Genomic DNA, 21,636 nt, shown 5'->3' on the forward strand with positions numbered 1-21,636 from the left:
ATGAAGGCGGAATATCCAACACACCCCCTCACGCTCAGGCCCAATGGGCCTGAAGCGTAGACGATGCGGGAAGCCCAACAATAGATCTAGGATAGGCTCTGATACCATGTGAAAACTGAATATATTATTATATTTCAAGTTATGAATAATTTACAATCACTAATGTGTTTATATAGACTATTCTAACCTAATGGGCTCATGGGCCGAATACAAATTACTAATAGAAGATTACTCCTAATAGTAGAATATTTACTATTTATTTAGTAAACACATAAGGATAGACTATGCCATGACATAATCCTAACTGCAAAGTGTTTTGAATGCAGTCTATAACCACAGTTACGGCCTTAATAATAATATTGTTTGAATAAATTTCCAGCCTTGGATTAATTGCTAGCAAGTAACACCTATATATGTCCTCTACAAAGGATGCCTTTAATTATTTAGTCATTTGTTTATATATAATTAGGCTTTATATTTTCTTTTTGGTACAAAATAATTAGGTATTTATCACATAAGATAACATTCTAATAATAATCTCTGCAACCAGATTAACAACATTAACATATTTTGGAAGTACAGAGGTATCCTCATAAGGAGGGTCACTAGGTGACTCTCCTGAAAGACATATAAAAGCATCAAATTGGATAGTTTTCATGCTTTCAACCACAGATTCGTAATCACCCGTCTTGAAGAGTTTATCAACATCCTCAAACGTATGAAGGGCACCCTTTTGGATACCAAAAAGTTCTGAACACATATTGTAATGGTATGTTAGGTTGAAATTACTACCACTATGTGCAATTAAATTGTCGAGTAGCTTGACGGTGTTGGTCACATTGACACGAAGCGCGTCAATGGTGTATTGTGTAAGGCTAACAAGATCGCGACTTGTCCCAGGTTTTGCATTGAGAAGATTTGAACAAAATGTATAATCTGTGACGTTCTTGCAAATGGCATCAACGTTTACAACTTTGACTGCATAACAAGACGTAACACATAGAATGAACACCACTGCATAGGACAATATATGAACCATTTTATTTGCTGATAATGTAGGAATTTCCTTTGGTTTCACTCCTTCATTTAACCACATATATATAGTTCGCATAGGAGAAGAAAAGAGAAGATTTTTTTTTTTTTAAATAAATAACACGAAAGTAGTTATCTTCTTGAACAATTTAATTTATATGTACCGTTAGTATAAAGTTATTTTACACATGCATTCAATAATATACTGACACATTATGTATGGTATTTAAAAACACATGATGTGTCACATTCATTAAATGATGTGGCAACGCATCACTAGATGTATGTGTAAAGAATCTTTACACCGACAGTGCACAACAATTAAACTCTATTTTGAAAGTTTTTGGTCAAAACGTGATAATTATGTTGACTCAATTCAAAGAATTTTCACTCCTTTAATTAATACTCCATCCGTAACACTATATAAGCAAAAATCATTTTTCTAGGTTCATTGTATAATTAATGTATTGGTATATATTATAGACCAAATACATTAGTTATACAATGAACCTATAAATGTTATTTTTGCTTATATAGTGTTACATATTTATTTTGAAAGTTTTTGGTCAAAACGTGATAATTATGTTGACTCAATTCAATAATTATGAATCCATAAAAGCTTATAAATCTGAAATATTGACTTTTATTTCATCTAAAACGGGTAGATATACCAATCGTTAGTTGGTTCAGTGGTGATTGGCGCTGCACTTAGGGTTGGGAATAGGCCAGACAGCCTACAGGCGCTTTCGGCCTGGCCTGTGTAAGCCTGGCCTGGCCTGTTTATTATTAATACTTCAAAAAATCTGTTTACATAAATAGGTCAAACTCATGCTTCTAAAAAAGCCTACAAAGCCTGATATGCCGATCTGTTTATATTTAATTATTATTATTCATATAATATTTTTTTTTTTTTGCCAAAGAAAAAATATATTATTATTTAATCATATTTGTTATTTTATTAACTTTTAATTATTGTGCTATTCATTTTATTAGCTTTTTCTTAATATTGAAGAAATTATAAAAATTTAAATGTGAAATAGGATTTTAAGGCCTGTTTAGCGTATTTAAAAAGACTATATGGATACTTTTATGTAACACAGGCTTTTAAATAGGCTACAAGGTCAGGCCAGGCTTTAAAAAGGCTCAGGCCAGGCCAAAATAAATAACATTTGATAGGTCGTAGGCCAGGCTCAGGCCTGAAGAAAAATTGTAGGCCAGACCCGAGCCTCAAGGCTTGAGCTGGCCTGACCTGTTCCCAACCCTAGCTGCACTTGATAGGAAGGACTACGGTTCGATCCTCGCAACTGCGATAGGGAGAAAGCTGAAATCACTTGATGTCAAAACTGACCATTGAATCATACTAGACGGTCTAGTGGGCCGCATATTAAGCTTTGTATGGCCGAAACAAGCGTAGTATATGTTGTTGGTGTGAGCTGTCAATTATAAAGAAATATCAGATACACTTTATTGTCAATATCTCCCTTTAAATGTCAACCGTGATATTAGCCTTAGAATAAGCATCTAGTCTTACTCTTTGTATATATATATATATATATATATATATATATATGTAGTGTATCAGCAATTGTTCTACACACAATAATACAATAATAAAAAATCATATTATTCCTTTTTGACATGGTATCAGAGCAGAGATCTTAGGGTTTCTATTCTGCTCCTTGCACCAACTCCTACGGCCATTGAAACCATGACTGGAATCGATGAGGAAGTAGAGTCTAGTAGGAATAACGACACAGAAATTAAAGATATGAAATCAATTATGGAAGACTTGACATCAAGGATGACACAAGTCTTGAATCAAAACCAGACGCAGACCCACTCAACAAACAGTGACTCTTCCACGGCGCAGATCGGCATCAAGTTGGATGGCTCTAACTATCCACTATGGTCCCAATTTGTTGAGATGTATATCTCTGGCAAGGACAAGTTGGGGTATATCAATGGAGATCTCCCACAACCATTATCGACAGATCCGGGTTTTCAGAAGTGGAGGACTGAAAACGCAATTATGAAGGGGTGGTTGATCAACTCCATGGACACATCTCTGATTGGCAATTTCATTCGATTTCCAACAGCAAAAATGGTATGGGATTCTATAGCTATAACTTATTTTGATGGTTCTAACACATCTCAAGTATTTGATCTAAAAAGGCAGGTGACCAAAGTTAATCAGGCTGGAGGATCCATAGAAAAATATTACAATGATCTTCAGCACTTATGGAGAGAAATTGATTTTCGTCGTCCCAACCCAATGGTGTGTCCGGTCGATATACAGAAGTATAACTCTATCATACAATAAGATCGGGTGTATGTCTTTCTTGACGGATTAGATGACCGACTAGATAAAATTCGAAGTGATGTACTTCAATTACAACCATTTCCTACTGTTGAACAAGCTTATGCTCATGTGAGAAGAGAAGACATTAGACAGGCGGTAATGATAACAGGAGCAGAGAACAATTCTGGTGTTGTCATGGCCTCTAAAGGAGTCAATATTGGAAAGCAACCACTGCCTTCGCTTCATATATCTCATTCTCTTGAAGGTAGAAAGAAAATTGCAGCCACTAAGACCAAGGCACCATCAGAAGATGGAGGATGCACCCACTGTGGAAAATCGAGACATATTCGGGAAAATTGTTTCAAGTTACATGGATATCCAGAATGGTGGAACGAATACAAGGCTAAGAAACAACATGAAGCTACTACTAGTGGAGGGTCTGGTGGTCGAGCTGCATTAATGAATTCAGAGCCTCAGTTATCTTTCATTTCATCTATAGAATCTCAAAACACTGAAAAGATACATCATGAACAACGTAACTGTGGTTATGCATTTCTTAATTCTAACCAGGGTACTGATAATGGTTGGATAATTGACTCAGGAGCAACTGACCACATGACCTTTGACCCCAATGAGTTTATCAAAATCACTCCACCAAGGCGCACTTGTGTTGCTAATGCTAATGGGGTCATATATCCCGTTACAGAGGCTGGAACCGTTTCTTTATCACCTTCACTTTCTTTGTCCAACACTTTGCTAGTTCCATCACTCTCAAATAAGTTGATGTCTGTAAGTCAAGTCACTGAAGAGTTAAATTGTGTTGCACTAATTTATCCTTTTTTTTGTCTTCTTTAGGATATTCTCACCAAGGAGATCATTGGGCGTGGTACTAAGAGAGGGGGGTTATATTATATGGATGATTTCAGTTCTGGAAGAGCTAATAATATGCATCACATTACCGGTATTAAGGAAAGACAAATTTGGTTGTGGCATCATCGCTTGGGGCATCCATCTTTTGGTTATATGAAGCATTTACTACCTGATTTATTTTAACATGTACACGATATAGACCTAAAATGTAATACTTGTATTTTATCCAAGAGTCATCGTGTATCTTATCCAATAAATTTGAATAAAAGTAATATTCCTTTTGCATTGATCCACTCTGATGTCTGGGGGCCTTCCCCTATAGCTACTTCTTCCGGCATTCGTTGGTTTGTGATATTTGTTGATGATTGCACTCGAATGACTTGGTTATATACATTACACAGTAAAGATGATGTCTTTGGTGTTTTTCAATCATTTCATGCAATGATTCAGACACAACTTTTAGCTAATCTTAAAATTCTTCGCTCTGACAATGGTGGAGAATATATCAACAACAAATTTCAAGCTTATTTCCAACTCCATGGACTTATTCATGAAACTTCTTGTGCTCAAACACCACAACAAAACGGGGTTGCAGAACGGAAGCATCGACATATACTAGAAACAGCTCGTGCTCTCTTGATTGGTGCTTGCATGCCTCGTGGTTATTGGACTGATGCAGTAGCTACCGCGGTACATTTGATAAACCGTATGCCATCTAAATTGCTGGATTTTAAGACTCCAATGCAGGCTCTTTCTGAACTTGTTCCACTGCCTACTGTTTTGATGATCCCTCCACGAGTCTTTGGTTGCGTTGCCTTCGTTCATCTACATAAAAATCAGCGCACTAAACTCGATCCTTGTGTTGTTCGATGTGTCCTTCTAGGATATGGCCCTCATAAGAAGGGATACCGTTGTTACAATCCAACTACAAAACGGACCTACATCACCATGGATGTCACATTTGGGGAATCTGAATACTTTTATTCCTCTTCACCCATATCCAATTCTCCTCTTCAGGGGGAGTTGCAAGATGAAGACCAAAATTGGGTAAATTTACCACCATTTGAAGCTGACACTATGAGTGAAGAAATGAGGCCAGATGCGCCAGCTTTAGAATATGTTGAATCTGACCTTATGATGATAGATGAAGAGCAAAACAAAGGGAATGATAGCAGTACAATACAAGTTGTTGAACCAAAAGTCGAAACTGAAAATGAATCAAATCATGAACCCCCTTACTCCTTAGTACATAACGGCCCGTCTCCTGAGAATTATCCTGAGGTAAGTATTTCTAATCCACTTCCCTGTACAAATGATTTAGATACATCTGTCGGTTATAAATTTCCTGATAGAGACTTGAATGTGAAAGTGGGCCTTGACTTTGGCCCAAGACTAAGGGAGGAAAAAGGGAATAAAAGAATGATGACGTGGCTACAGGGTGTATGCATTTCATGTGATAGTTACTATATATTAGGAAGCAAGCAGGCAGAGGGAAGGAAGGATCGAAGAATTCTGTTGAAAAGAATGGGTCACCATCTTCGTGATTAGGGGAGCCTTTGAGCTCTTGGGGCTGATAGCTATTGTTATCGGTTTGTTGTCTTTGTTATTTTACATTCCACCATTGCAGTACTTGTAATTGTTCACAGATTTCATTAATATATTTGCAATTTCCTTTTCATACTCAATTTTACTCTGTTCTTTGATCTGAAACCCATCAATTGGTCCGACCTGCCGGATCTACATCCCCGGAACCAGTGATCGTAAGATGTCACGACAACAAAAAATGGGAGATCGAATTGGAGCTTTGGAAGAAACAATGAGTGAATTGGAATCAACGATGCAAGAGTTCGCTCACCAACTGCAACAAAGAGGCTTGATTCTAAGTAAATTGTGCAAACAACTTGGCTTGAAGGAGACATCGCTGGAAATTGAGAAATCAATTGAAGATAACTCATATGGTTCACTGAAGAATCCATCAGAGCAATTAGATCGAAAATTGCCGGCGACACCTATGGTGACACCCTCAGTCACGAAAAATCACACGATTGTGGTTGACGTGATAAAAGAGAAAAACGATGGGTCAAAGGATGGTGAGGATGAATCGGTGCTAGAGGTGATGAAAAAGATGGAATTCAAACCAAGGTTAATACCTCAGTCAAAGAAGATCACTGAGAATGAAACGAAGAAAGTAGAACCAGATCAAAACAGATTTGAGGGTCAAAATCTTTGTAACGACATTGCAGGAAAAGAGGTGATAGCGATTACTGAGTTCGTCACAACAAAGAAGTTGGAGAAGAATGAAGAAATACCACAGGATAAAGAGAACGGTGGAGAAGAAGCTTGCATCAAAGGAAAAAAGCTTAGCAAGCCACCGCCGGAGCCGTCGGATGTCAGTCCACCGGCGACGACACTACCACGGCGATCCCCACTTCCACCGGAGCCACCGGATGTTGTACGACATGTGGCTCTTCTACTGTCACTGCAACCGCCGGAACCATCGCACGCGGGTTCACGAGGGGCGCGTTTCACCATTGCTGAAGGACGGAAGGGTCTAGAGAAAGCAAGGGTAAAAGGGGAAATTAATGGTAAGCTGTCCAACACTAGTGTAATCCACGTGTTCCCCTTAATTGGTGAGTTAATTGCTTCTCTTAATCTAATAATAATGGGCCCTATGGATATTAATAATAATATTATTCTTAGTTTGGAAATTGCTTTTTTCGCCCTCCATGTTCCTCTTAAACCCCCCAAAAATCCCAAAATAACCTTGAATTTGGGGGGTTTAGGAAGCTATGGATCCTAGGATCCGAAATATATTATGTGTGGTTCGTGGGATCCGAAACAAGCTAATTATAGATGGGAACACGTTTTGGGGGGGGGGGGGGGGGCGAAAATTGTGCTTATACGTTGGTTTGGAGTCTACAATCGAAAACCAATTATGTTTGGATTCTGCGAACCGAAATGGTCAAGAAAATCACAGGTTTGGATCCTGCGAACCGAAATGGTCACTAAAATTACAGGTTTGGAGTGTACAGTCCAAAATCAAGTTTTCTGCAGAAATTTTTTACAGTTTTACAGGCCAACATTATGCATGTTCGGAATTTGCTCTTTTGCACTAAATTAAAAGTTAAAAATAACCATTGTCATTACATACGATAACTTCAAACATAATCAAATAAATCACAACTTCAAACTCTAAAACGTAAATTACAACTTCAAACTTAAAAAACAATTCAAGCAAAATGAGTTCGTCTTCATTTGGCTCCATCTTCATTTGTCTCTCACAACTACAGGATCATCTTCATGTCACCTTTTTCATTCTTCATGAGTTCGTCAAACTCAACCATCCGGTCCATAAATGTATCCTCCCAAGTCTCAGCCTCTGGCACCCTATGATTTTTCCATTCCTTACAAGTTGGAGGCAGTGGACATCCAACCTTCAATTTAACATACACAAAATGGTTTGGAACCATACCAACACACATAATGCGTGCAGATGGATCCAACGGTGGACGACCGCGCAGTGGAAAATAGGTTTCACAATAACCAATCTCGTGTTTAGTTAATAAAACTACAACGCGGTTGTAGGCCGTTGCAAGGATATGCCCCATATCTGATTTCACAATCACCATAGTAAATCCAGCTTTTATAGCCTCTTTTTTGCACCATTCGATCATCTCATCTCGGACCTTATACTTTTCACACTTAAAAAAATAATTGGTAGTGTTAACCAAAATATTTGCGGGTTCAACTACATTAGGTTGTGCAATGTCGGGTTCATCGATGTTCGGTTTCATTTCAAACGGTGGTTCGGCCATCACAAACCCTACATATCACAATAAATTTCAAAATTTTAAAAAGCTGTCCAGTTTGGCATGTGGGATCCGAAATGGGTTCGGATTGTATGAGCCAAACGCGACTGCAATCATAAAACCATGAAAATTGAAAAAATTAACGGTTTAAAGTGCTTATTACCTCTTGTATGACTCCGATTGAGTATTGCGCCCCTCTTTGAGTGAATAAACGTTGCTTTCAAGTCTCTGATACGCCAAAAAAATCGCCCTAGCTCCGAAGCTCCCAATTGAGTGTCCAAGTGGTTATGAAAGTGCAACTTCTGAAATATAGCCTATATAGACTCTATTCGGATCCTACACACCGAATATGAGCGTTTCCGGTTGGTAGAATCCGAAATGGGGCAAAATTTTAAAAATCAAAGCATTTCGGATTGTACAGTCCAAAATCAAGTTTTCCTGGGCAAATCATCAACGATGTACAAGTCAGGCATAGCCAGCCAATGGCTTGTTTAAACTGGTTTCGGATTGTATGGTCCATATCAAACAAGTTTCGGCTTCCATACTCCAAAACCGTTAAAAATAAGGACGTTCGGATTGTACAGTCCAAACCCAGGTTTTCCAGGGCAAAACATCACGTACAAGGCAGGCATAACCAGCCAATTGCTTGTTTAAACTGATTTCGGATTGTATGGACCATAACAAACAAATTTCGGATTCTAGAGTCCAAACGCATTTATAGGGTCAAAATGGTCACTTTGGGGGGCCTTGGAGGAAACAATGGAGAAAAAAAGCAATTTTCTATTAGTTTGCTGGGAAGGAAGATTGCAATTCAGGCTGAAGAAATATTGAGAAAGAAGGCCCAATTTAAAAATAATATCAGGCTCATGGGTAAAGAATACAGATATTTTTTCTTCGGGCCCCCCATGTATCTTTTATACCCCTAATATTCCAATTTTGCCCTTGATAAAAATTTCGGTTCGCAGAAACCGAAGTTTTTTCTAGTTCAAATTCAGGAAATTTTCGGTTAACAGAAACCAAATTTTTTTTTCAAGGCAAAAAAAATTCGATTCGTAGAAACCGAAGTTTTTATTGAAGGGCAAAAAAGTAAAATCCGGAGGGCGAAAAAGAACCATGGAGGGCCTAAAGAGAAAATATCAAGAATACAAGCTCTTTGATATCCTACTTTAACCTCAATGGTTCCTCTTAGTGAACCTGATCCAATTTCAAATGGTGCATAGCGTTGTTGAGTTGTTCCCCATAGATATAGAAATACGTGAGAAGTGCCAAAAGGTTATTATACTTTCTGAATATGCTTTTCTGTTGGGCAATTGTGCTAGGAGGCAAGTTAAGGGGTTTATTGTTAAATTGGAAGTTGATGTTCATGACAGGGAGGTGATCGAAATTTTTAATACATATTTTATGTGTGTTAATTGGACTTTTCTGTTTGAGATTTTCTATAAAAGAGAAGGATGGAATTTGATAGCTTCCTTCCAATGATGCATGCTCTGATGCGCGTCAATGGATGGAAAGGGAAAAGGTGCCACCAAAATCAACAATTTGGAACTCATGGATTGATGAGTTTGCACAACAAGGGCTGCAAAGGGAATTTATTTGTGCTTTGAAATGGTTAATTGTGATGAAGAGACATTATGGGTTCCAGGTGAGTAATAACTATGATCCTTATTACGCCTTAGCCAAAGTGGAAATGATGTTTTTATATGCATTTGTTTTGAGAATAGCATGGGATCCGGGAAAATTCAATGTTTTTTTGTCAAAGGCTGCTTATGAATTTTGTTGGAGAATTGTCTTCATTTCTCATGGGGCTTGTATCCTTATTGTTGTAGAACTGTATGACCTTGCTTTATGGAATACAGTTATATGGGGGTATGTAAGTGAAAGAAACTGTGTACTTTCTTTCAACATGATGTCTTGGCATTCATCACTTTTGGTGAAGCAACAGTACTTAATAGAATTCAATTTTCCTACTGATTGTGCTTTGATAAAGCCATCAAGAAACCACGTGTTTGGAAATATAACAATTGCAGTATGTTATGTTAGGTGTATTCATAGGCTTATAATGGAAATAAAAGAGCAGGATCAATTAGTAACAAGTACAAGGTCTGTTGTTGTCATCTATTACCTGGTGCCCAAAACCCTTTATCAATGCAGTAATGAAGTGGGGTCACTAGACTTGGAAACTATGTGATTCAAGAAAGGGGTGAATGCAATATACGATACCTGTTTTAGTGTTGTCACCAGAATAATCCATCAGGAGTTTCCATGTGTGGAGATGCATGCTCTAATAGAACATACCATGAATGGTGGTATGATTATAAGTGTTGAAGTGAGTCCAAGAAATGTGGCAAGTCAAGAGGTGTTGATCCGTCAATGGAACCCAGGTCTCTATTTTCCTATGGCAGCTATAATGTGTGACTATTGCTGGAATGGTTTGCTTATTTTTCATGGACTGTTCATCTTTGTATTTGATATAGGCAAAGTTGGATGGATACAAATTTCAACCTTGAGGACAAGGTTGTTTAAAGGGGTGGGTATTGATAGAGACTTGAATGTGAAAGTGGGCCTTGACTTTAGCCCAAGACTAAGGGAGGAAAAAGGGAATAAAAGAATGATGACGTGGCTACAGGGTGTATGCATTTCATGTGATAGTTACTATATATTAGGAAGCAGGCAGAGGGAAGGAAGGATCGAAGAATTCTGTTGAAAAGAATGGGTCACCATCTTGGTGATTAGGGGAGCCTTTGAGCTCTTGGGGCTGATAGCTATTGTTATCAGTTTGTTGTCTTTGTTATTTTACATTCCACCATTGCAGTACTTGTAATTGTTCACAGATTTCATTAATATAATTGCAATTTCCTTTTCATACTCAATTTTACTCTGTTCTTTGATCTGAAACCCATCATTGCCTTACAGAGAAAACCGTGGTAAGCCCCCTAAACGGTACTCTCCGGATTTAGAAAATAAAAGGTCAAAATATTCAATTGCAAATTATGTATCTACTCAAAGGTTATCTGAACCCCTTAAATCATTTGTGCATACTTTGTCCTCTTGTCATGTTCCTAGTGGAATACAAGAAGCCTTAACAGATCCAAAGTGGGTACAAGCTATTAAAGAGGAGATGAATGCCTTACAAAAGAATAATACATGGTGTCTAGTTTCACTGCCAAAAGGAAAAAAAACAGTAGGATGCAGATGGGTTTTCTCTGTTAAGCACAAAGCAGATGGATCCATTGAAAGATATAAGACAAGACTTGTGGCTAGGGGATATACCCAAACATATGGTGTGGATTATCAAGAAACATTCTCACCAGTAGCAAAACTAAATACTGTTCGTGTTTTGTTATCATTAGCAGTGAATTTAGACTGGCCATTGCATCAATTTGATGTGAAAAATGTATTCCTTTATGGAGATCTCGAAGAAGAAGTCTATATGGATATTCCACCAGGATACAACACATCCTCAAAGGCTGAAGTAATGTGTAAGCTACAACGAGCATTGTACGGGCTAAACCAATCACCCCGTGCATGGTTTGGTCGATTTAGTTCAGCTATGAGAAAATATGGTTTTAACCAAAGTAATTCTGATCATACCTTATTTTTGAAACACCGTTTAGGAAAGGTGTAACAACCCGGCTTTAATTACTAGAAGAAAAAAATTAAAAGAGAGAATTATCCGAGTTAAACGAAGAATAATTACCAAAGTATGAAGAAGTAATCGAAGGTCTTGTAGTAGTGAGTGAAGGGCAAAAATGTAAGTGCCAATTAGAAGAGACTATACATGCTCACATGGGCCGTACAACAACTCATGTTTTATTTGTTTCATTTACCCAAGGTCAGGACCTCTTCTTCTTCTCTCCACGCCATCACCACCAACTACCACCATTGTTCTTCTTCTCCATAAAAGAATTTACTATTTCCAATCACCCAAAATCACATGCAAATTCTTGGCTAAACTCCTCACAACCCAAGGATTAAGGCAATTAAGGTAATAGAAAAATAAACTCTTCTTTCCTCACCAATCTCTCTGCCTCTCGTACTCTTTCATTTTCACAAACTCCAATTTCACTCTCAATTCTTAGTTGCATGTGCTGTTCATTCAATCATAAGGATATGGGCCATTGGAATTCTAAGGTAAGAGTAGTAATTTCAGTTTCATTCCTTTTCTCTATGAACCCTAAGACCAATATATGTCCCTACCCATTGGATTGATTGTTTGTACATGATTTTATGTTTTGGAACACTCATGAGAGCTTGAGACCTGCATTGAACAAGAAAATAGGAAAGAAGAACATAAATTGGAAACAAGCAAAAATTGGAATGAGCCTAAGGAAATTCGTGTTTGGGATATGCCTGCAGTAAAACAGTAAGTACTCTCTCCCTGTAACTCAGAATTGAGTGATTTTTGTTTCTATGGAAAGCTGACGCAATTTCCTTCGACTGAGTACCAATTTGGTAATTTTTGGATTAATAATGAAGTCTCAGTCCACGTTTGAATCTAGGGTACTTGATGCTGTCAAATTCTGGGTTTTGGATTGCGAGTTTTACGCGCTCGGATGCTCGAGAGTGTACGGATCAGTTCAGTGATGCTGGATATCTCAGGTGGGTTTGTTTAAGTAGAGACATGGCAACCATAAGTCCAAAGCATAGGAATTTATAATTTCTAAGTTAGAAAAATTGATGAATTAAATTAGAAATGCATACTTTGAAATGCTTGAGTAGTTTCCTTTTCCATGCTCAAATGTGTTGTGAATACGTTTGGATAATTGTAGTTTCATGAGGTATAAGTTAGGAGTCATTGGGCATTGTTAAAAGTGATTCAAGAACTTAATTTTATGAAGAAAAAGAAAACTACATTTGTGCAGTACCGATCAATTGGCATGTTGTACCAATTGATTGTCATCTTTAAAAACACATGAAAAACTAGTTTTGGACTGTACCAGTCGATTGGTCACTGTAAAATGGAGAAAATCTGTTGTTTTAAGTCCGGATGACTCCCGACTCGTACAATAATGATCCTCGATTATTAGACATGTTCACACACCATTTCAACATCAATTTTAGAACAATATAATAACAATTAGAGCTTATGACTTGTGCTGGTTTTCCCATATTTTAGACATGTTAACGCCATATTCGATTGTGGTATTGTATTGTGGTAATAACTTAGAGTTGACTGATTTTCATGACAAATAAATTGTGTTTTGGAGCTCTAAGTGATTAGTACAATGTATGTAAACCCTCGAACGTCTAATGTGAGTTATCATGTATAGACGCATGAGAACATAAGTTGTTTTAGTTCCCCGGGACTGGTTGTTAATTAAGAATGTTAGAATTAGTATAGTTGATCATATTGTGGTTAATCCCAAACCACAATTCAGTATAGCTTATGCTATAAGAGGATTTCTGCATATGAGTAGAAATTCGTTAAGTAATTATTGTGAGTAAGACCAACGTGACATAGCTATGTCACAACGGGTAGTGGAGAACATCATAAGTGGAGAACATCCCAAGAGGAGTACATCCTTAGTGGACCTTTCGAGATATACTCACCTCGGAAGCTTCCTGTAAAATGAACAAGATAATATTTGTGTGATACACTTTTATTTATATTATGTTATTCTTTAATGAATATAAGATTATTAGTGATCAACTATTTTCAGGACCCCGGTGTTAGTACACCAAGTAGAGGGTAGTAAGAAACTCACTAAGGCTTAGTAGTCTCACCCCACGATTTATTGATTATAGATAAACAGGTTGCTCAAGGCATGGAGGCTGTGAGCTAAGTGGAGCAGGAGGCATCTAGAGATATTAATTAGATGTTATCTGTTTCAATTTATGTGTCATAATGGTTGTACAATATTTTATATGTATTAACCTTTTCAGTCCTACCAAGTTAGGCTTGTCTGACGAATAATTACCTCGTAATTTTACCATGTTAGACAAAAGAATTCTGTAATTTTAATGTATCCCGATTCAGTTATGTATACTCTTATTGATATTCTAGATAAATTAATATGGGGTGTTATAAAAGGTAACAGCCTTAATAATATATGTGGATGACATGATCATTATAGGGGATGATATGGAAGAAATCTCAAAACTTCAAGAGCAATTGGTGACTGAATTTGAAATGAAGAATCTTGGAGGACTTAAATATTTTTTGGGCATTGAAGTAGCTAGAACCAAACAAGTTATATCTCTTTCTCAAAGAAGATATGTGCTGGATTTGTTATCTGAAGCTGGAATGTTGGATTGTAAGCCTGTTGATACTCCCATTGTTCAAAATCATAATCTTGGGAAGTGTACAACTCATATTCCGGCTAATAAAGAAAGATATCAGAAACTAGTTGGCAAGTTGATTTACTTATCTCATACTCGTCTAGATATTGCTTATGCAGTGAGCATAGTAAGTCAATTTATGCATTGTCCTAGTGAAGAACACATGGATGCAGTTATCCGAATTCTTCGTTACTTAAAGTCCTCTCCTGGGAAAGGGCTTATATTCTCCAAGAATAATCATTTAAATATTGATGGCTACACTGATGCAGATTGGGCAGGTGATGCTCATGATCGGAGATCCACATCAGGTTACTTTACTTTTGTAGGAGGTAATTTGGTCTCATGGAAGAGCAAGAAGCAAAAAGTAGTGGCATTATCAAGTGCCAAGGCTGAGTTTAGAGGAATGTCTAAGGGTCTTTGTGAACTACTTTGGCTTAGAAGATTACTATCTGAAATTGGCTTCCCTCCTAGTGTTGAAATGAATTTGTTTTGTGATAATAAGGCTGCTATTGCTATTTCCCAAAACCCAGTGCAACACGATCGTACTAAATACGATCGTACTAAACATGTGGAGGTGGATAGGCATTTCATCAAAGAAAACCTTGAAGGCAAAATAGTTAAATTTCCTTTTGTCAAGTCTGAAAGTCAGTTGGCAGACATGCTTACAAAAGCAGTCTCTAGCAAAGTTTTTCATAGCTCACTTGACAAGTTGGGCATAAGTGATATATATGCACCAACTTGAGGGGGAGTGTTGGTGTGAGCTGTCAATTATAAAGAAATATCAGATACACTTTATTGTCAATATCTCTCTTTAAATGTCAACCGTGATATTAGCCTTAGAATAAGCATCTAGTCTTACTCTTTGTACATATATATATATATATATATATATCAGCAATTGTTCTACACACAATAATACAATAATAAAAAATCATATTATTCCTTTTTGACATATGCGTTTCCGCTTCTTCTGCTCAAAATCAGCGGAGTTATAGTAGACCATTCAGACAAGAGCAATCGAGATCTAGCAGCTTTTTTCCTTCATTCGCGAGTGAGGTTGACCGTGGCATTATTGACTACAAATTAATACATATTACTCAGCCATTATTTTCATCAAATTTTGGATTAGTGCTACAATATAATGTTCACAAATTTTTCAAGCGTGGTTACAACTTAGCTGCCACCATCGTCACATTACTCGTTCTTGTCCAAACATGTTACACATTCGTTGCCTATCACTTTCCGAAGTAAACCGCTTTGTATTAGTAGTTTAATAACCAAAAGTTATTAGTTTGATATCTCCAATTACAAAAGAGCATGAATTTCATCCTGTATCTCTGTTATCCTCTGTCATTATACAAAAATTAGGCTAAATTATATATTTATTCCTCAAATTTATTTTATGTTTCACTTTAGTCCCTTAAATTTTCTTTGTTTCATTTTAATTCTATAAATTACAAACACTGGATTATTTGATCCTTTAAGTTTTTTCGTTTTATGGTAGTCTTTAATTTTTTTCGTTTTATGTTGGTCTCTAAATTGTCTAAAGTTGGTATCTGAAAGTATTAAATTGTCCAAAATTCAAAACTTAAGGGACTAAAATGAAATAATATTTTTTTTAAGCAAACAAACTTCAAATTAATTTCAGGTTAGTCATTTCCGTTAGTTTTGTCAGTAACACCGTTTGAACAGTACACGTGTCAGTGTGTCTAAGTGTCACGTGTCAGTCCACATATGCAAATTGATTGCTATGTGACAAAATTGACGGAAATGACTAACTTGAAACCTAAAATAAACGTAAGAGACCAAATTGCTACTTTTTAAACGTAAGGGACCAAATTGAAACCGAAAATAAACGTAAGGGACAAAATATTTAGTTAAGCCTAATTTTTTTTTAGCAACCAAACATTAATTGATACGCATAGGTTAAAGTTAATTGATAGCAAATTTAAGAATTTGAGTCACTCAATAAAAGAGGGAAAAAATGATATAACACCCCAACTATTTTATCTAGAATATTAGCCGAGACATAAATAAAAGGATTGGGATACGTTAAAATTACTGAATTAAACTCGTTGTATATACCCATAAAACATAAAAGCCTTGTCATTATACAAGTATTGACTAAACTGAATTATAACATTCCTGTCATAATGTAACTTAAAACTTACATCAGAGCCATAAATAACCAATCAATACAAATATACTATGACACTAACTTATACAACAACTTAATAGAATATTCAGATAAACAACGCCAATAACATCCAATGCCACTTTACTTCGACCAGTCCATAGTTCTCTGCTCAACAACCTGTTTATCTGTATCAAAAGGGAGTGGGGTGAGACAGTCACTTCGTCTCAATGGTTTCCTCGCTACCCATCTAGGTGCAACTATCCCTTACGAACCATTTTTGGAATCGATCGTTAATTCATTACATTCATAAGAATGGCTTAAACATAATAATTCGCTTAATAGAAACTAAAGATGTATCACACAATAGTTATCTTGATTCATTTTATAGGAAGCTTCCGAGGTGAGTATATCTCGAAAGGTCCACTAAGGATGTACTCCTCTTAGGATGTCCTCCACTTAGGATGTTCTCCACTACCCGTTGTGACATAGCTATGCCACGTTGGTCTTACTCACATTAATTACTAAACGAATTTCCACTAATATACGGAAGTCATCTATAGCTTAAAGCTATACTGAACTGTGATTTGGGATTAACCACTAACTTATCAACTATTCTAATTCTTAATGTTCTTAACTTAGCAGCCCATCCCGGGGGAACTAAATAGAATAGCTGATGCTCTCATGCGTCGATACACATTAACACACATTTAGACAATTTAGGATTTACTTATATTGTGCTAAGCACTTAGAGTTCACGAATAGATTAACAGTTACAAAGTTCAGTCAACTCCAAATGATCTCCACAATATAAACCAAAATCGAATATGATGTTAATGTGTAATCTATGGGACCAAATTGAAACCTAAAATAAACGTAAGGGACCAAATGTGTAGTTAAGCCAAAAAATTATTTGCGTCTATATTAAGCTAACCCACATTCTTAATTTTGCTATCAATTAATCTTAATCTATGCGTATCAATCAATGTTTGGTTGCTAAACTTTTTTATTTGCGCCTATAATAAATCAACCTACATTCTTAATTTATACATGTCAATCAACGTTTGACTGCTAAAAAAATTGTTTTGCGCCTATAATAAGCATAATTTTTGCACCACACATGTTGGAAAATTTTACATTAGAAAATTCTTAGTTAACTAACCTTCATCGATTAAAGAAAAATTTGTTTATTAGTTTTGTAATTATTTTTATAATATTTTTTTCAACCCGCTACCTAATTTTCAACCCTAATTCTTTCGGATACCTTTTCATTTTCCACATTAAACTAAATAAATTTTCACTAGAAACTTCCACTATTTAATTCAATTCCAAATATTTCAAATATACAATTCCAAAATAAATTTAAAAAGATACGAATAAAACTTTCAATGTAATCTATAAGAAAGTATTTCATAATATAACATAATTTCGGTTGTATGAATTTTATCCAAGTATTTTTTATTGTTACATATTATGACTGATTAGACCCGTGCACCGCACGGGTCGAAGTTCTAGTACAAATCAACAATAAGAAGAAATCAAGATAAGATTTTTATCCAAAAAATAAATCGTCAAAAAAGATATTATAAAATAAAAATAAAAATAAAGATATGATAAAGGAATGGAGAGAGAGAGAACGATATTTACGGCAATTGATTTTTATAGAATCTAACTAATAAATACAAAAGTTTTAGTAAAAAAGATATACTCCTTTAAACTTTTGTCAAAAAAAAAAAAAAAAAACTTTTCATAATTAATAAGAAACATTTTTTTTTTTAAGCAAATTAATAAGAAACTTCCCTAAATAGAAATATATAAATATGTGGACACTCATTCATTCCACTGCACACTTTTTATAGAGACAAACTTTGTTATCTTTTTCAGCGGAGCAACAACAATGATAACATATCATATCAAGATCACACTCTTTGTACCATGCAATGAAATCGAAGATGATGTTCCAAGCAAGGCTCTTACAGAAAAAGAGGAAACAATCACTAAAGTTGTTTCACATAATGAACTAATAAAAGATCTTGATGCTCAAAATGGTGCAATGTACTTGGATAAGGGAAGCACTAGTGGAGTCTCCTCTTCTAACACTGCAAATTATCTTCCAAAAGTAAAAGTTGAAGATGATGAAACTATGGTGAATGATGTGGCTGAGATCAAATTTGATGACCATGAGAATCAATTTAGCAATCAAGATGTAGAAACTTTGAGGAAGAGTAGAAGACTCCCAAAACCCTCAATGAAAGCATTAGAAGCTGTTGTTGATAAGTACGAAAAGGAGACACGTTGCAAGAGGAGGCGAGGTGCAAAAACTTTGAGGAAGAGTAGTAAACCCTCAAAACCATCAACGAAAGCACTAGAGGCTGTTGCTGATAAGTACGAAGAGGAGACACGTTCCAAGAGCAGGCGAGGAGTAGAAACTCTGAGGAAGAGTAGAAGACTCCCAAAACCATCGACGAAAGCACTAGAAGCTGTCGTTGATAAGTATGATGAGGAGACAAGTTGCAAGAGGAGGCGAGTGTAAGGTTTACAATGCATAATGAATATGACAAACTGATAAAAGTCATTCTTGTAGTTTTATTTCCTTTTACGTGTTTTTTTTTTTTTTTTTTTCTTTTTGTTGTTACTGGGATTCGATCACATCCGTCGGACAATTTGCAATATGTTACTGGAATTTTCAATTTTTTATTTGGTTTGTTTATGATTTTTCTTATTTGGTTTTGTTACTTAGAATTTGATCACTAACTAATTCCACTTCTCACCGATCCATGTGGTATATCTAATTATCAAGACATGTAAAAAGTCCCAGCTGTTCAATAAAAGATTATATCCATCGACTAATATACAGTTCACTTGTATATGTTGAGCTCTTACACCTTAGTGGCTCAAGAGTCAAGACAACAACAATGTTCAATGCATAATGTAGTCACATAAAATCCATAACATGCAAAAATATGTCAATGACAGTTAATCAAATACCTATGGACAAAAGGTAAAGACAACAAGCAGTAACCACAACCACAATACATAAGGTTAGACTACGCCATAATCCTAACTGCAAGTGTTTTAAATAATTGCAGTCCACAACCACAATTACTGCCTTAACAATGTTGAAAAGTACACAACTACCGTATTTATTTACGACTGCATTTTTCCACAATTGTTTTCACTTTCGGTATTTGAAATGTAACCACAGTTGCAACTGCACCGCTACTTGAAACCATTTTGAATCCAGCAACCTATTCCAGTATAGCTGGAATTCATGCAATAGATTATTAGACTAAACAAACATGGCGAGAGAAATTACTATCACAAAAAAGTATTCATGCCCATAAGTGCAAGCTAAAATCAACTTTCACATGAATTACTAGCCAATTATTAAGACTTATATACATCGTGGTATTGAAAAAGGTTAACAAATTTAAAAACAAAACCAACATTTGTGTAAGTAGGAAATGCAAAACGTTAACTAAACTATCTCAAACTAGCTCCAATCAAGTCCTGAACAAGTATTCAAATCGAATATGGAACACGATAACAAATTAAGGCTAAATACCTGAAAACTTGATCATGACATGCCGGTTTTGTCCATGGTTTGTGCAAGACTCAATTTTTCTTCATAAAGCTTTAATAGATAAGATGTCTCCTCCTTAAAACGTTTTATACACGTATCAAGAAACACCTGCTCAGACACTACAAATGGACAAGTTAAGCTTGCATCCTTTTTTCGCAAACCTTTCTTCAGCAGAAATTGAACAACTGAGGCCCTTGGAATGATACTTTTTTCCAAACTATTCGATAAAACCGACGGTCCTTTTGCAAGGGCAAGCACATCCCAACCCAACTGATTGACCCAAAAGCTCATCACTAAATTAATTTTATTAATGGATACCAACATACAGTGAGGTTTCTTTCTAAATGCTTCATGAGCATCTTCATAAGACCACCCCCACTTCTTAAAAGCATCGACTTTTTCTTTCCACAATGTTTTGTTTACAGTTAGTTTGGCTTCCAACGCTACACCAAAAGTTGTTTTTGAAGGATTAAACCCTAAATTCTTTAATTCCTCCACTAAATTCAGCATCTCACATTTCTGGAATACCCAACTATTCGTCCGAAGCAATTTTGCAATGCTCGAGTCTGCAACTCCATTCTCAACCAAGATTGTGATGTTGTGTGGCACACGATGCTCACAAAGTAAAGCTGGATATCGTATTGCACTAGCAATAATGTCCATGTCTGATTGCAAGAATCTATAAAGCAATTCATAGGTTGGGACTATATGATTCTCCACGCTTGTAGACAAGATTCTGGGTCTCTTACTGACAAGGTTAACAATGTCAGAGTTAGAAGCACCTTTGGAGAGTAAAAATTGAAACTTTGGCAATACCCTTATGGAGGGGTTGCAGGAAAGTAGCCCTGGTAACTTTGCAATGATATCGCGAAGTTGGGAGTTAGAGAATCCATTGGTTCTAAAGAATGTGATAACAGAATCAGGTTTTTGGGCAGTCTTAAAACTAAGATGGTAGGTTGAGCAATGTTTGGATGCAGATTGTGGGGAGAACCCAAAATTGTTTATGAGGTAGGAGACTGCAAAAGTGGTTGAATCTGAAGTGTTGGTGCAAAAATGTGGAGAAAATGGTGATGGGTATTGGTAAGGTTTTGGTGGGAAAGTTAGGTTTTTGAGATAGAGAAAAGTTCTATGAAGATTTGTAGTTAACATTTAAAGGAAGAATCAAACGAATTGAACAATGTGAGAGAGAAATCAAACGAAACAATGCATGAATCAAAGAATAAAACCCTAAACCCTATATGATAGGAACAGGTAAATGAAAGGAAAAGATAATGATTTGAAAAATTTGAACCCTAATTCCGATTGATTTCAAAGTTTATTGCAGAAAATTTGTTACCTGTTAGTTAGTTTAGTGTGAAACCAAATGGAAGCTGGAAGCTGAAGGAAGAATGAAGCTCCTCCTATTTGGAGAAGAATAGCGCAGGTTTTGAAAGTTTAAGGAAAACTTAAGGGTCTGTTTGGTTCGGGGGTTTTGGAGTGGAGGGGAGGTGATATTTTCAATTTTTTATGTTTGGTTCAATTTTTTAGGAGGGAAGGTGACGGAGGAAGGGGAGGGATTCAAAACACATTTTAGACCATTTTTTGCTTCCCCCAAATTGGGGGGATTTGGAGGGGAGGGGAGGGGAGTAGA

General features: G+C 36.2%; 2 protein-coding genes, 1 long non-coding RNA gene and 1 pseudogene across 4 annotated transcripts; 2 read left to right on the top strand and 2 right to left on the bottom strand.

Moving 5' to 3' along the window:
• Positions 1 to 499: 499 nt before the first annotated feature.
• Positions 500 to 1,039, bottom strand: LOC123886549. The gene has a single exon (XM_045935857.1). It carries the CDS (start codon positions 1,037 to 1,039, stop codon positions 500 to 502), a length of 540 nt encoding a protein of 179 aa, XP_045791813.1.
• A 1,701-nt stretch (positions 1,040 to 2,740) lies between these two features.
• On the top strand, positions 2,741 to 15,110 carry LOC123886551 (annotated as a pseudogene).
• Positions 11,759 to 12,269, top strand: LOC123883875. The gene is made up of 3 exons (XR_006800506.1): positions 11,759 to 11,995; positions 12,090 to 12,141; positions 12,259 to 12,269. It is a non-coding gene; the product is annotated as an uncharacterized LOC123883875 (long non-coding RNA).
• A 1,323-nt stretch (positions 15,111 to 16,433) lies between the features above and the next one.
• LOC123883876 lies at positions 16,434 to 21,431 on the bottom strand. 2 transcript variants are annotated; one of them, XM_045932820.1, is made up of 2 exons: positions 19,989 to 21,431; positions 16,434 to 16,611 (listed from the first exon to the last, which is right to left on the bottom strand). In XM_045932820.1, exon 1 carries the CDS (start codon positions 21,153 to 21,155, stop codon positions 20,001 to 20,003), a length of 1,155 nt encoding a protein of 384 aa, XP_045788776.1. In that variant the 5' UTR covers positions 21,156 to 21,431; the 3' UTR covers positions 16,434 to 16,611; positions 19,989 to 20,000. The 2 variants fall into 2 exon arrangements, with proteins under 2 accessions (XP_045788776.1, XP_045788775.1); XM_045932819.1 differs by lacking the exon at positions 16,434 to 16,611 and adding an exon at positions 19,325 to 19,685.
• Between the last annotated feature and the right edge of the window lie 205 nt (positions 21,432 to 21,636).

This window comes from Trifolium pratense, linkage group LG5 (assembly GCF_020283565.1).
Source record: "Trifolium pratense cultivar HEN17-A07 linkage group LG5, ARS_RC_1.1, whole genome shotgun sequence".
Taxonomy (NCBI): Eukaryota; Viridiplantae; Streptophyta; class Magnoliopsida; order Fabales; family Fabaceae; genus Trifolium; species Trifolium pratense.